At 38.9% G+C, this 15,966-nt stretch overlaps 1 protein-coding gene across 5 annotated transcripts in view; it reads right to left on the bottom strand.

Annotated features, from left to right (window-relative positions):
* The window catches only part of ELMO2 (engulfment and cell motility 2), a 48,966-nt gene extending 33,341 nt beyond the window's left edge, over positions 1-15,625 (bottom strand). For 2 of the 5 annotated variants that reach the window (XM_063459037.1, XM_063459041.1), the window contains exons 1-3: positions 15,418-15,531; positions 14,671-14,729; positions 4,901-5,029 (exon numbers count right to left, since the gene is read on the bottom strand). In XM_063459037.1, the coding sequence (XP_063315107.1) occupies positions 4,901-4,978 (78 nt within the window). In that variant the 5' untranslated portion in view covers positions 4,979-5,029; positions 14,671-14,729; positions 15,418-15,531. The other 3 variants (XM_063459038.1, XM_063459040.1, XM_063459039.1) reach the window with 3 other exon arrangements.
* Between the last annotated feature and the right edge of the window lie 341 nt (positions 15,626-15,966).

Below are 15,966 nucleotides of genomic sequence, written 5' to 3'. Positions count from 1 at the left end.
TCTAAAATGGTTTGACTCCTTACAATGCGCGGATGTTGAAGTCATGGTTTTGAAGGTTTTTTTTTTTGTGTTAGATGAATGCATACACCGCTTTTGGCTTATTTCTAATTATCTACATTCACTGTTTACATGCTGCACTGAATCTTTAAAGGGATACTATAAGTGCCAGGAATACAAACCTTGTGGAGGAGGATAATGTAAATAAATAAAGGGTTTTTTAACCCTTTATTGACCACCGCGGGGGAGATGGGGTTCCTCCCCCGCGGTGGTTAATAAAGGGTTTAAAAAAACTTTATTTATTTACATTATCCTCCTCTGTCCCGAGACGAGCGGGCGCTAATTAGCATGCCTGGCAAACGCAGCGCGCACATTAGACCTACCCATAGAAAAAGCACTGAATCACTGCTTTCCTATGGGGAAAAAATCTGACGCTGGATGTCCTCATGCAGATGGAGGTGTGGAGGTGAGCGTCAGGAGCTTTGCCCAGCACTGGATTACAGAAAGGTTTTAAAGTCTGTTTTTTAACTTTTTAAAAGGGGAGGGGAACCTGGCAAGGCATTGTAAATTAAAAAGAGATGTTATTAAAAGGGTTACACTATCCCTTTAAAGTAATGGCTGTGAAAAAAAGTAAAAGCGTTAAACAAAAAGAAAAGATTGCAGAGATAGCAGAGAAAAGGGATAAGAGACGCACAATAAACTGGGAGAAATTAAAGGAAAACTCTGTTAAAAAGGTGTATGTATTATATATAAATTCTATAAAAAATACTCCTACACTTCTGAGAGTCATAGCTCCCTGGCCCATAGGGTTAATTAAGCTATTTAATACATCCATGATAACAGGGCTTCCCTGTCAAAGTAGCTCCTCCAGCATATTTACTTCACTAAAATTAAGGCAAAATTCTGATTAATTCATTTACTAAACGGAGATAACATAACAGCATTACAGATAAAAGTGCATACATAGTGGTTTTAATTAAACAACATAATATTTCTCTTTTACTAGGTCATTATAGACCAGTGATGGCTAACCTTGACACCATAAATTGTTTCTAGACTACACTTCCCATGATGCTCAGCTAGCTTTTAGAGTCTAAAAGCTAGCTGAGCATCAAGGGAAATGTAGTCCAGAAACAAATTATGGTGTCAAGGTTAGCCATCACTGGTATAAGCCCTAAATAAGTAGGTGAGTATCTTGTTTGCTGTAAACATGGATGATATGTCAGGAGTTTTCAAAAACTGGGCCACGGCTATACATAAACTGTAACCACATTGAACTATCCGTAAAACACTCGTTATGTTTTTGACTTAATGCTTAATTCAGTTGTAGTTCAATAGAGGTCATAGTTCTGGTTTCTGAATATTTGGGTATATGTGACTTGTTAACACTAGAGATGTAATGAGATACTTTTGTGGTTAGTGGTCCAGCTACAGTATCTGTATGATTATTGGGATAGATTATCTCACTGTGTCTTCATTCCAAGGTCGCTGAAATAAGTACCAGTGATATTGGTTGTAAAAGCAATTCCACGGAACATACCTTTGACTAGGGAAAGCTGTTTGCGTGCTTCCTGTTTAAACTATTTATATTACTATTACATAGAATATTGATGTGGAGGGAGTCAGACAGACAACTAATTAAAGGCAGTGCTCCAAACAAAAGCATGTTTCAAAGTGAAACTGGCTACAATATGGAGTGACATTTTTGAGGTTTAAAACTGACTTTTATGACTGACAATCCCCTTCTTAGTATTCAGAAGAGGAAGGAGAAATACATAAACATACATTGAATTTGCTGCGGAATGCTCTTTCCTGTGTTTCTAAGTGCACTTCATATGAATGAATATGTGCTGTACTTCTATTAAGCAATTATTACACAATCATACAAAATCAAAATAAAGATAATAAATAGTGAGGATAAGTGAAGAAAAATATCTAAATAAAATAAAGGAATTAAATACACTAAAGTCACAATAGTCCATTAGAAGTTTATTATAGGCCAACTTGAACATTTCTCTTTTCCTTAGTAAATAGTTCCCCTCTCTCCTGCCCTGGTCACCTCATCCAATATATGACCCCCTCCCCTCAATCCTCAACTGCCCATAGATAGAGGCTATGAAATAGATTAAGAAGGTAGCCTCCTACCCTACATTTATCTCCCAAGCAGGTTGCAGTGCCTGATAGTATTACCAGTTTCCTCCTTCTGGTATACCATTTGTTTTATGTTTTCATGTTTCCCCTGTACTTTTCTAGCCTGGTCTTTTTTTTGCAACCCATAAAAACAGCAACAGTGTTATATTTGGCTCCTGAGTGACTAGTGTACTGTGTATTTTAATTATGTTGCACCTTTCCTATAAACATTCTAGTCTTCTTCACTTGTTATTTTGCATTTATTTTTTTTAAATAATTCTTTATTTTTGCAATGCAGTGTTACGAATACATAGTGAATAAGACATGAAATTTAAGATTTTACATAGGCAGTAAGAGTGACAGATCTTATCTAGAAAATGCTGCACTTTTTTTTTAAGGTAAGAAAAAAAAAAATATGATAATAAACATAGGCAAAAATACAGCAGTAAGGGGTAGGACTAGAGACTGCAGCTATATGCTTAAGCACTACTATTTGTGATCACCACATTTCAATATTACAGAGCCACAGAAGGGTGACCTATCTGGAGCATGGTCAAGATCAGCTGATCCACTTTGGGCACCAAGTACAGTCTCTAAGAGGGATGAGCTGCTGGGATACCGTAGGCCCCCGGGGTGACAGACGCGAGGCGATAGTGTGATGTTTGTAGAGACTAACGCTGCTTGAGGGTCGTGAAAGTGCGTAGAGCTGGTTAGCTGCTGGAGTAGTCGGACATCTCGGTTTCCCCATCTGAGAGTGCAGGGTTCTCAGCGCCTGCCTGTGGTTTCTGCCCCGATGTCGTCGACTCCATGGAGGATCGTCTACAACTTTCATACATCAGCCACCCCCAGCTGCAGTATATCCTACACCCTTAGGTGAGGATACAGGCTCTGTCTCCTCTGCGGATGTGGTGTGGAAACTGGCATTCTGATGTATAGCTTTGATGCAAAAATCTTGTCCAGGTTGGTCAGAACGCTGGAGGCTGAGGGGCCGTTTGAGTGTAGCACAGCGTCGGCTATTGTCTGTTACTGTGAAATTCTAAATAAAGTCCTGTTTCCTTTCCTATCTGCTGTAGGGGGAGGTGCTACCCAAAAGTCCATACAGCCATGGTTTGATGATTAAATAACTATATAATTTAGTTTGCCACGAGATGATGTAAAATAATTATTCCATTTCACATTTCCAATATCTTGTGACTTCTTTTAGCCTCCCACAATAATATATGCAGTCTACTTGTTCTGTGATGGTATGGTTACCGCAGCAGCCATCGCAGCTACAATTACAAACAAAGCTTTATATAAAAAAAAAAAGGAATACTCTGAAAAAATTGCAGGCAAACACTGTTCTTCCATTCCTACAAATTGTGGCTCAAAACATGCACATACAAGTACAGTAAGTACTATCTTGTACAAAACCTTCTGACGTACCTAACAGATTTATTTTTCTGATAAAGTAAGTTCCTCTCCTGTATGCAACATTATCCAGTTAAAAACTCTATGCAAATGCAAGCTCTGCAATATAGAGTTTTATGAAAATAAATAAATAATAAATGCTAGGTCGAAACCGAAAATTCAGGATGCCCTTGGCCGAAAACCGAAACCGAAAATGACTCCCCTCCCCTGTCCCAGTGTTCTTTCCTCCATCCCCTGTCCCAGTGTTCTCTCCCCCCTCCCCTGTCCCATAGTGTTCTTTCTTCTCCTCCCCTGTCCCACAGTGTTCTTCCCACATCCCCTGTCCCATAGTGTTCTCCCCGTCCCATCGTTTTCTCCCCCCTCCCCCCCCCTTTCCCAAGTGCAGTATTCTTGACTTTTCATGTTATCATTACTATCTTTCATTGTGATATATAATCATCTGAATTGTTAATGCAAGCATGTCTGGTAAACCTTTTTTTACATTTCAGCAAATTTGACCCATTTTCGTCCAAAACGAGAGAGGCCCATTTTCGCACGAAAATATTGGCAGCAAAAATTTCGGTGCATCCCTAATAAATGCAGTCACTAGTTGTATTATCTTAAAGCATTTTCTTGCAAACATCTTTTCATCTCACTCATGTAACCACTACAATCAGGAGATTTTGGTACTTGATAACCATGTGCAGATACAATGTCAGAGCAAGTGGGCTTTTGAAAGAACACTGAGAATCCTGTTGGCAATAAACTCACGGCACTTGGGTTGGGTTTTTGAAAACCAAAGATTTACCAGCTTATAATCAATTGAAAAAAACAAGAATGGTCTCTGAGTACTCACTAAAAATTATGAGGGCCAACTCAGCAGCTAAATGTCATTAGACCCTTTAGTCCCTTTGACCAACCATAATCAATACAAAACACAGCTTCCAAGTTAAAATGTAAAACTGGTAAGCTGCCTGTGGGAAGACTTCTTAGAGCTGAGATATTGAGCAGAGTCTCTAATGAAGTAAAAGGGCACTAATTTCTGCAAAAACTGATTCCAATACACAAATAACTCAGAGGTTTAAGGTGCCTAATCCAATGCTAAATGCTAAATTGTCTCAATTAACATTCATTCATGGGTTTCCAATCGACTTACAAAACAGTTTAGGTACAATGAGAAAAATTAAAATATACATATGTGGGACATCTATAATTATACAGTGAGGGGAGAAGTGTAATTAGCATATAGCAGACATTAAACTGTGCAGAATTTTAAGAACAGTTCCAAAGCCAACAGCCAAAATCTGTTAGAGAACAATACATCTAATGGATGTCATGAATATTCCTCTCTTTCATTTACCAGCACTGATGACATATTGCTTACCTGGTCAATTTCAATCAACTGGGCATTAGCTCCTGGCCACTCGATAGCTACTTTTACAATGTCCAGCGGAGGAGGCATTTCCTGCCGAGGCTTGGTGGCCGGCGGGCCCACTGCAGTAGTCACACAGAGCTGTAACAAAACGAGAGAGTGTCAAACTAGCAGAATAAAAAGATATGATCTAACACCGAATCGAGCAATATACACTAGTAAAGTAGGGGACTTTCATCACCACCAAACAATGTAAGTCAAACACACACAAACGTATGTTGAACACTAAGATACAGTGTTCTGTTTACACACACAAAAGTTTCTGTCAAGAGAATAAGAGAAATGGTTTCACAGGAAGAATTAAAACAGAAGTACCACTCCACATCGGTGTATAGTACTAAGCATCGAACATAAAATTTTATTTGTCAAGTCATATCAGAACAGGAGGAAGTGCTAGTGCTAGGTGACACGACAGGGGAAAATATAAATAAAATAGCTTTGGTAATAGAAATATGTATTATTTAAGGCAATAAAGCAAACCTATAGTGTACTGTTGAAAAAAAAAAATCAGAACAAAAATCAAGCGAACAAAACTTACATGACAGCACAGAAGGAGTTGCATCTGAAGAATAGCTGTTTGTTTGTCCCCCAAAGTGACATTTACTACATAACACTCAGAAAGGACTTTTTTAAAACACATTTATCAACACTTCCCAGATTGTCACAGAAGATGTAACAGCACAGACTCAACGGTTTGTCTCTTGAAAATGTGTATGAGCACAGAGGGTTTGGAAAAACGTCAGAACAGAAACATATTTAAAGCTGAAAAATATTTGCCAAGTATTCCACAAAATGGATTTACAAGCACGAACAGAAAATAAATAGTTGCTATGTATTGGGGTTTGTATGGTGTCCAATACATAATCATTTATAAAAAGCAGCGACGCCAGGGTTTATATTCAATTCAGTTCACAGTTTTGCAAACTAGGATGTGGGCAGTGTTCACACGGCTAAGCCCTTACAATCTCAGAAGAGGAAAAATACCGTTGAATTTAAGCAATTGGTATGGTAATATATTGGCAAGTGAAAATTGTGATGTCTATCACACTGTTACTTTTTGACAAAGTGTGAAACTCGGCCATGAAGGAGATGTGGAATAACGTGTAGGATTGTTCTCCTGCTACTCTTCTGTCAGTCAATTCTTATCAACAAATGTTGGCACATCCATAGGAGGTACATTCTGGTCGGAATATTTAGATGTGGTTGTTGCATTCACTAATACAGTGTCATCCACACTTGGGGAGCAGGAAGACAGATATTCTTACTGGGAACAGAGAGGGAAAGGGCTTGGCTAGACCTCATAGATTATTATTATTATTATTAATATTATTGCCATTTATATAGCGCCAACAGATTCCGTAGCGCTTTACAATATTATGAGAGGGGGAATGTAACAATAAATAGGACAATTACAAGAAAACTTACAAGAACAATAGGCTGAAGAGGACCCTGCTCAAATGAGCTTACAGTCTATAGGAGGTGGGGTATTAGAAACATTAGGATAGGAGATATCAAGTAGGAGTGAAGCAGAGCTGGAGGAGAGAGCAAAGCACTGTCCCATAGGAGAGAGCAAGAGACAGGTATTTAAGGGAGAGATTACTCTGGGAGGCCATATGCTTTCCTGAAGAGATGGGTTTTAACGCCCTTCTTAAATGATTGAAGACTAGGGGAGAGTCTGATGGCAGTAGGCAGGCTATTCCATAGGAAGGGAGCCGCCCGTGAGAAGTCCTGCAAGCGCGAGTTGGCCGTACGGGTGCGAGCAGCGGTCAGGAGGTGGTCGCGGGCAGAGCGGAGGGTACGAGGAGGGGCATACTTCTGGATCAGTGAAGAGATATAAGAGGGGCTGGAATTGTTCAGTGCTTTGAATGTATGGGTTAGCACTTTGAATTGACTCCTATAGGATACAGGGAGCCAATGTAAGGACTGGCAGAGGGGTGAGGTGTGAGAGGACCGACTGGAGAGGAAAATCAGTCTAGCTGCAGCATTCATTACAGACTGTAGCGGGGCAATATGGCTTTTGGGGAGGCCAATCAGGAGAGGGTTACAGTAATCCATGCGGGAAATTACTAGAGCATGGACAAGCCCCTTGGTAGATGAGGCCAGAAAACGCTAAAGCACCAATTGGAAAGCGTTCGGGCCCAACTGAGTCCAGAGATGACTGTATCCCTTGTAGTTAATGTGGATCTGTCATCCACAATACATATGGATAAGAAGGGCACCAAAGATGTAATACAACCACCTGCGCTGGAGAAGACTGCTTATTCCACAAGGTAGCATGGCAGTTGTCCCTCCGTATAACACACTTTAAATTGTAGTGTACCATCTCATACTTAAAGGAAACATTGACATTTTGCAAATATTCTCTCTGCCAACATACCCCACCCCTTTCAGTGTGCACAGCCATTTTGAATGACTTTCATTTGACAACAGCTGTTATCCGATTTTAAGTTTAAAGGACCACTATAGGCACCCAGACCACTTCAGCTCAATGAAGTGGTCTGGGTGCCAGGTCCATCTAGGATTAACCCTGCAGCTGTAAACATAGCAGTTTCAGAGAAACTGCTATGTTTACATATGGGTTAATCCAGCCTCTAGTGGCTGTCTCATTGACAGCCACTAGAGGCGCTTCTCACTGTGATTTTCACAGTGAGAAGACTCCAGCGTCCATAGGAAAGCATTGATAATGCTTTCCTATGGACTGGCTGAATGTGCGCGCGAATCTTGCCGCGCACGCGCATTCAGCCGATGATGACCGAAGGAGGAGGAGAATCCCCAGAAGATCCCGAGAAGCCCGGTGCTGGAGAAAGGTGAGTGTTTAGCCCCCTTCCTATCCCTTCAGCCCGGCGGGAGTGCAGGGCACTATAGTACCAGGAAAATGAGTTTGTTTTCCTGGCACTATAGTGGTCCTTTAATGTTCTTTGTCCAGCTGCAGTGCATTCATACGGATATTTGTACAGTGAACTGCAATTATATATTTTTTTCATTTTACACACACATATAACAATCTAATATGTTATGTTATATGAAGCTGCTATCCTAAAAAAGGTCTGTTTGCCTATTCTGGCTTATAATTGCAATTGTTGCACATGTACTGTGCTATTGCTTAATTATTTATGTTAATTTTATTGTCAATAAATTGTATGTTATATTTTTATTTGTTTCTTTTTTTTTTTTTTTTTTAGAATATCTCATAAAAGTTGGCAACTAGAGTGACTGAGGCACCCTGTTATCTGGTATTGATTTTATCTTTGCATTTTTTTTATATAAATAAAAAAAAATAATCAAACTCATACCAATTCAGAGATTGGAAAAAGACCTTCTACCCCTCCCCCCCAAGATACTAAATAACTAAAATAGATTACTAACTAGTTCCCTCCCTATTGTTTTTCACTACCAATAAACCACAATGATATGCATCTTTAATTATCTTAAATACTTCCATTTCACAATGTTATCATTTGATGATAATGGACAATACAGAGAATGTACTCTGTTGTATCTTCATAAAAACAGAAGATCCAGAACTGCTGCGGGAAGTCTAATAGGCCCTTAGTAAAGTAAATCATTAAAGCATTGTGGTTTTCTTACCACTATTTACTGATGTTAAGGAAATCTTCCTATTGTTTTGCAATAGATGATAACAAATGTAAGCTATATATTTATAAGTACACACATTTGTTTTCTCTTAAAATAATACTGAAAGGAACACTATAGTCACCTACATTACTTCAGATAAATAAAGCAGTTTTAGTGTATAGATCATTCCCCTGCAATTTCACTGCTCAATTCACTGTCATTTAGGAGTTAAATCACTTTGTTTCTGTTTATGCAGCCCTAGCCACACCTCCTCTGGCTATGATTGACAGAGCCTGCATGAAAAAAAACTGGTTTCACTTTCAAACAGATGTAATTTACCTTAAATAATTGTATCTCAATCTCTAAATTGAACTTTAATCACATACAGGAGGCTCTTGCAGGGTCTAGCAAGCTATTAACATCGCAGGGGATAAGAAAATCTTAATTAAACAGAACTTGCAATAAAGAAAGCCTTAATAGGGCTCTCTTTACAGGAAGTGTTTATGGAAGGCTGTGCAAGTCACATGCAGGGAGGTGTGACTAGGGTTCATAAACAAAGGGATTTAACTCCTAAATGGCAGAGGATTGAGCAGTGAGGCTGCAGGGGCATGTTCTATACACCAAAACTACTTCATTAAGCTAAAGTTGTTCAGGTGACTATAGTGTCCCTTGAACCTCCCTTTCCAATATAATGTCCACTTACTCCCTGTATTTAACAAATACTTGTTTGTGAAGTTGGAAAAATAAGTTATATGTAGAAATCAATATTGCCATTTATATCTCTATCCTGATTCTAAAAAATTGTGCTCCTCCACCATGGCTCTCTGTCAATCATTAATATCTCTAGCCTTTTCTGTTACCAAATATAGTAAGTTGATGTGAAGAAATAGTAGAACATTTCGATTTTTATTTTTCCATTGCAATGTGCGCCAAGGCTGAACTGGGTTGAGCTGTTTATAGCTGAAAGGTGAGCTGCAACGTTAAAAAACATATCATTGTTTGTAATGTTTGGGGTGTTCCTTCACCCCTTTACAAACCATGGACCAAAACCCCCCCAACATAAAAATAAGGTTTACTTACCTTGCCACTGCTCCGCTCCACCCCAAGAAGACTGTCAAAGACAGCCTTTCTTCCTCTCCAGCCGGTTGCAGGAATTGAACCAAAATAATGCAGTGACCACCTAATAGAATGCTTCATATAGGTTAGCAGTAGAGTAGTGCATTCCCATAGGAGCTCTCATTCAATCATTCAAGCGAAGAGAAACAGGAAGCCCCCTGGCCAACAGCTGGATTGCTGAGGTTGTGGGGTAGGGGGGGAGGCATTCCTAAATTAAACAATAAAGTGCTACATTATCTTCAGATTCCTTCAAATGTACATATGCATTTAAAAGAAATTGAGAATCAGCTGAAAACTATTATCCATGGTGATATCCTTGGCTCCTAAATCTGCACATTGAATTCTACACTCTGGATTTTCTAGAAGCCGGTAACATAGTCTTATCTCTCTAAAGCCAGATGTGACTAAGATCCAGACTTTCAAACGTTTTGTTATTTACCACAATGCAGTAGGATAAGGTTCTGAACTGGTAATCTGGTTGCAAACTGAGATAGATTTAGAGTGCTAAACACAAATGGACAAAAGAAATGCTAAGGAAAAAAAACTGTTATCTGTTAACCACTGCAATTTATGAAAGCTATCATTGTTTTAAAACCATTTAACATTTGAATGATTGTTTAAAAAGTAACAATATCAGTGGAAAATAGTGAAGTCCAGATAAGCAGAAAAGTACAAAGTTCAAGCAGAGCATTAGTGAGCAATAAACATTCTTGAAGTTAAGGCATAATCCTCAATTTTTATACCAGGGGAATCAAAGGAGTGCATATTTGGAGATGCATACAGTATACCACACCCATACACTAAATTTATTTTTAGATCCCCTATGATTTTAGAAGGGGTGGGATTGATTTAGATATTTTATTTAACTGGAAGGCCATAAGGCTTTGGCTTATTTCCCCAGGACTAGGGCCTACTAACATGTAACAGCAGATTCTGCAGTACTGTACAATCAGACATTATACAACAGCTTAATGTGGCACTGTCACCCCAAACCCCCCTTCCCATAAAAAATAAGTATTTAATAACTATAGAATCTTCATGAAATTCTCAACCCAGTTAAGAGATATAGAGAGACAAAGTAGGGACTATATTTCCTCCTCCTGACTTTCTTAGAGCAGAACTACAGAGTCAATCCCAACAGCCGTCACCGGTGAGGGACCAGTTCAGGTAAGTAAATCCTTCCTTTACTCCTTCCCCCCACCCCTCCTAGCCACAAGACAATGTCCCTGTCGGGGGAGTTACCGAATTCAGCAAAGTCCTTAAATGGTGACAGTGCCTCTCTAACATATTTCCATAGTTATGGGGTGATACTCAAAGAAGAATTCATACTCTGGGGTTGCTTTATATCTTAGGCAGAGGGTAGAAGCATGTTTTGGTTCTGAATGCCCTCGTGGGAGGCAAAACTGTGATATATACATGTTCCTTCTGTAACAGCATCTGTAAGTTAAACATTATTTGAGACCTGAGCAGGAACTAGCTCATTGAAAAAGTGAAGAGGTTTTGTCACAGTATTTTATATTTTTTACATAGCGCTTTATAAAAAGGGAGCATAGCAAAAATTATGCTCAGAAGTCAGAAGTGTTTGGCTGTTTTGGAGACTAGGGAAGAACAATAAATAAATGAGATGTTGTGAGACGAGCAAAGACTGGTTAGGAGAGTGAGTTTTCAGAAGTATGAGAGAAGGGACATGGTTTCCACTGAACAATGATAGGGAGGGCGAGAGAGTAATAGGGAGTGGCTGTAATTATTATGGTGCACCTGGCACTGTCCTATAGTAAGATGTCATCAGATGATCTTTCCCAGCCAATGGGTGCATATGCAAATTTTTCACCCAGTAAAATTAGAGATACAAACACAAACCTTTCGTTGGCTACGGTCTGGCTTTTGGAGAATCTGGATTCCCAAACATACCAGCATATACCTCCCAAGTGGCCTGGGGGATTATTTTTTTAGATTATCACACAGATAAATTGTTGTAAAACTGATACTAGGCTTTATGTACAAACATCTTTCAAACAGCCAGATTTCAAAACAAGGGGTTACTGAATTGTTAAAAGTGTATACCCAATATTCCTGAACAAGTAAATCAATACATATTTTCTTCTAGTCATGCATTTTGTTTTGTCGGAAATGTCCACCTATATATTAAAAAAAAAGTGTCTGTTTTTGTTTTGTTTTGTTTTTTTAATTATAAGCACCCCATCCCAAGTTTCAAAGAAATTGGACCTATGATGTCATATGGGAGTAAGACAGATAATGGTTTCTTTTGAAAACAACTTGGTAGTAAATGGATAAATGAATGTTCACCAACTTAATTCATGACCAATATGGATTATTTTAGAAGTAAAACACAAAGGAGAGAAAATGTGCTAAAACATTAGCTTAAAGAGAAGCTATATGGGTCGTATTCCACTTTATTGCATTTTTTTCAGAGTGCCAAACAGCCCTGGGTTGTAACAATCACACTACCATTCCTATGTATAATTAAAGTAACAAAAGCCTGATTCCCACCCTGTCTTATGGCTACTAATTGAGCAATTTAACAAGGAATAATTATTAAATTGTTTAGAAACCTGTATCTCTGGATAATTTACAAGCAGATCCAAAAATCTATGCTGCTCAACTCCACCATTTTTTTAATAATACAGTTTCCTGCCCAGACAGACAGTTGCTTGACAACATAAAACATGTGTATTATATAATATTCTCACGGAAAGTACCACTCAAGCAGCCTTCATTTTACCAAGCACGTAGGTTCCAGTTATGATTTAACACTGATTTTCAATTTTTAAAAATCTGCTTAAAACTTATAAAACCGCAGATAGCGATACCAATAAGGTTTTGCTCAAGTAAACCACTGAATACCGTAATAAACAAATACATTTTGTTTGGGTTTACAACTCCTTTAACCCCTTAAGGACACATGACATGTGTGACATGTCATGATTCCCTTTTATTCCAGAAATTTGGTCCTTAAGGGGTTAAAAATTAAATGCATAGACTGCAACTGAAAAAAGCATGCTAAATACGACTTTGATTTGGAAATGAAAAAGCAAACTTACAGTCTCAGAAAATGTTTTTTTCAAAAGTATACAAAACTCTCAATAAATAGCTTTCATGCCACACAACGGAGCAGTACATGCTAAGCCAGGGGTGCCCAAAAGGTAGATCCCCAGGTGTTGAAATACAACTCCCATGGTGCTTTGCAAGCATTTAGAATGCCTTTAGAATGACAAAGCATCATGGAAGCTGTAGTTTTAAAACATCTGGGGATCTAAATTTTGGGCACTCCTGCGCTAAGCTATGTATGACCTACGTAACCTTTTCTTTGAACTGCAGCCTCAACCCCTCCAGGCTATTACCATGTTCTCACAAGCAGGGTCCTCATCGTCTTTTGTTTTAAGCTATAGTCACTGTGTATTTTTTTTTGCCCTATCATACTGCACTGTGAATGCTGACATTTTATAGTTACTATTAATAAATTATGAAATTATATAACTACTAAAGATGTGTTCGTTAGATGGAGGAGCTGTTTGAAAATATTCCCATGTGCTGCTTCGACACAGTTACGAGTCTGCTCATCCACAGGAAATGGTTATCGAAAATAGTTGTGGCAGATTTAAAATAAACAAACATCTAAATTATTCAGAATGTTGTCATAAACAACCTCTAAAATCAGGTGAAAAGGTGTGGCCTATAATTCTAGATCACTTTTGTACAACAATTTCAGCCATCACAAGCTGGCGCTATATGTACTGCAAAACCAGTGTCACTGTAATAAAATGTTTCATTGATAAGCTGTGCCTTCTTTTAGTTTTCAGTTTGGTTTGGTTGGGGTCTGGCACATCCATCTGCTACCTATAGGATCACTGCAGCATAACTACCTAGTGGCTAAGGGAAGAATCCTCTAGGGCAGGCCTGCACAACTTGCGGCTCCTCAGATGTTTTGTACTGCGTGCCCAATGATTCTTTGAATGAAACAGATAGCCAGGGAATCATGGGAGTTGTAGTTTAAAACATCTAGGGAGCTGCAGGTTATGTAGGCCTGCTTTTTGGGTTTTTTCTTGGTTAGCGCCATGCCCTGAGGCTTACATGGGAAGAAAGGGTGAACTCATCGTGTGCTAGGGCTACCATAAACCAAGTAAGCCACAATAGTAAAAGAGGAGGTGCAAAACAAGAGGTCCAAGTGAAGTGGACAGGAAAAAAAAAAAGACATTGTAGAGTATGTATTCCTATCCTATTGTGTTTTCCCGCTCCTCCTATAGACTGTAAGCTCTTTGAGCAGGGTCCTCTTCAACCTGTCATTCCTGTAAGTTTTCTTGTAATTGTCCTATTCATAGTTAAATCCTCCCTCTTATAATATTGTACAGCGCTACAGAATCTGTTGGCGCTATATAAATGGCAATATAATAATAATAATAATAATAATAATGTAGGTTATAGAGTATGTTTTATTTTTGAATTACGAGGTGCTTTTGTACGATTTAAGAGTGGGAGGAGCTATACACATATATGGCACTGCACCTACACAGCCTCCAATCTGCTCTCCTCACTCACTAGAGTAATAAACAAGATAAACTATAAATAATATGCTTCTATATGATCCTATAGAACAGGAAGAGGGTGAGAAAATGTGTCTGTGTGTAGCCGTTCTGGCAATGCACAGGGCAGCTGTTAGCTTACAGCTGACACTGACTGCAATGATCCATTACTGATTAAATTCAACTTTATCTATACTTTCCCCCTCTCCATTCCCTACCCACCAGCGAGAGGTCAAACTGTCCTCAGCACTAGAGGAAGTGAAAGTATGAAGTGGGACATGGCGATGGGAACAGACAGGTTTCAGATTTTAGCTTTCCCACATGTTACCCCAACCATATAGCCAACAATACACCAGTAGTTTTAGAAACAGATGACGGGATTTTTAGCTGCCTATTAAGTGATGAAAATCATGATGCTCACAACGATTGGACTGATATCAGAACGTGAGCTATATAGCACTGCGAGGAGAGGAAATTGATCTTACTCACTGTGAAACCTCAGCGTTCCTTATTTAACCCTCACAGCTTGTACGCCACAGCAGAGAGACCTGCAAAATGGAAATAAACATTAACTCTAAAGAAATAATTCGATATTTTTATATATATATATATATATATATATATATATATATATATTAATTTATTTTTGCACAATTTTTATGGCACCGGTCCTAAACAGCGTTTAAACAGTAGATCCCCAGCTGTCGTGCATTTACCACTCTCAGGGCTTTGCCTGACTAAGCCCGGCACAGCACCATAGGAGTGGCAGTTCTCCCAACAACTAGGCACCTACCTTTTGGGCACATCTACATTAGAATGAGTCATTAAACAAATAACAAATGAAGCTAAATGGGAAAAACAAAATAATAAAAAAAAAGAAGCCACTCTTATTTCATCTTAGCACATTCATAAGAAAATCATTCACAATGAAAAGGAGGGTGAAAAAAAACTGATACCCACTGACAGAAATCTTACCTTATTTATTATCTGAATCCCCAATGAATAACATGATGCTCATTTTACATTTGATTCATCTTTTCTCCTTAACCCAGCACATTGAGAACAGATAGCTGGAACTGATGCTTATGCTACCACTTTATAAACACAATAATAAAGTGGGACAATATAATAAAATATACATATTATAATATATAAATATAAACACATATCATTTTTTATAAACAAACACACAAATGTATGGTACAAGGCTAAAACAGATACATTACAGTCACATACAGTGCTTCCTGGTCTCCATACGATGCCTGTATTTAATGGGGGCTCACAGTGCACGATATATCGTCCTCCTACGTTTCGACTCCCCCTACCCCCCGTCCCCGGTTCTCCAGGCCTTTCTCACCTCTTCCCGGCTCCGCCGCTCCCTTCAGCTCCGTTGCCTTGGTAACGCCCTGGGGGTGGGCTCTTCCAGCAGGCGAGCGCTCATTGAGGAGGAGAGCCTGTCACTCAATTCTCACGCAAGGCCCAGTAAGGGGCGTGGCTCACACAGGTCGACGCCTCTGATTGGCTGTTACGTATGTCACTCATTCTGTAGTTCACAAGTCTGTGAGTCCTTACTTTGTCAAGGAAACAGAGCAGGCTTTTGTAGAGCCCCCATAATGCACCAGAGCCTATTAATAGACTAATTAGAGGGGGAGGGAGTTTTCTAAAATTAATAATAATAATAATACAAAAATGAACTGGTGCTTGCTAGCTAACGTTTTAATTAGTGGGGATAGTTTGTTATTGGTAGCCTATCCCAGTCTCAATGAACAGGTTTTGTGCTTTTTT

The sequence above is a fragment of the Pelobates fuscus genome, chromosome 6, assembly GCF_036172605.1.
Source record: "Pelobates fuscus isolate aPelFus1 chromosome 6, aPelFus1.pri, whole genome shotgun sequence".
Lineage (NCBI taxonomy): Eukaryota > Metazoa > Chordata > Amphibia > Anura > Pelobatidae > Pelobates > Pelobates fuscus.
Note: the sequence above shows the minus strand (reverse complement) of the source record. Positions and strands in the feature narration are given on the sequence as shown.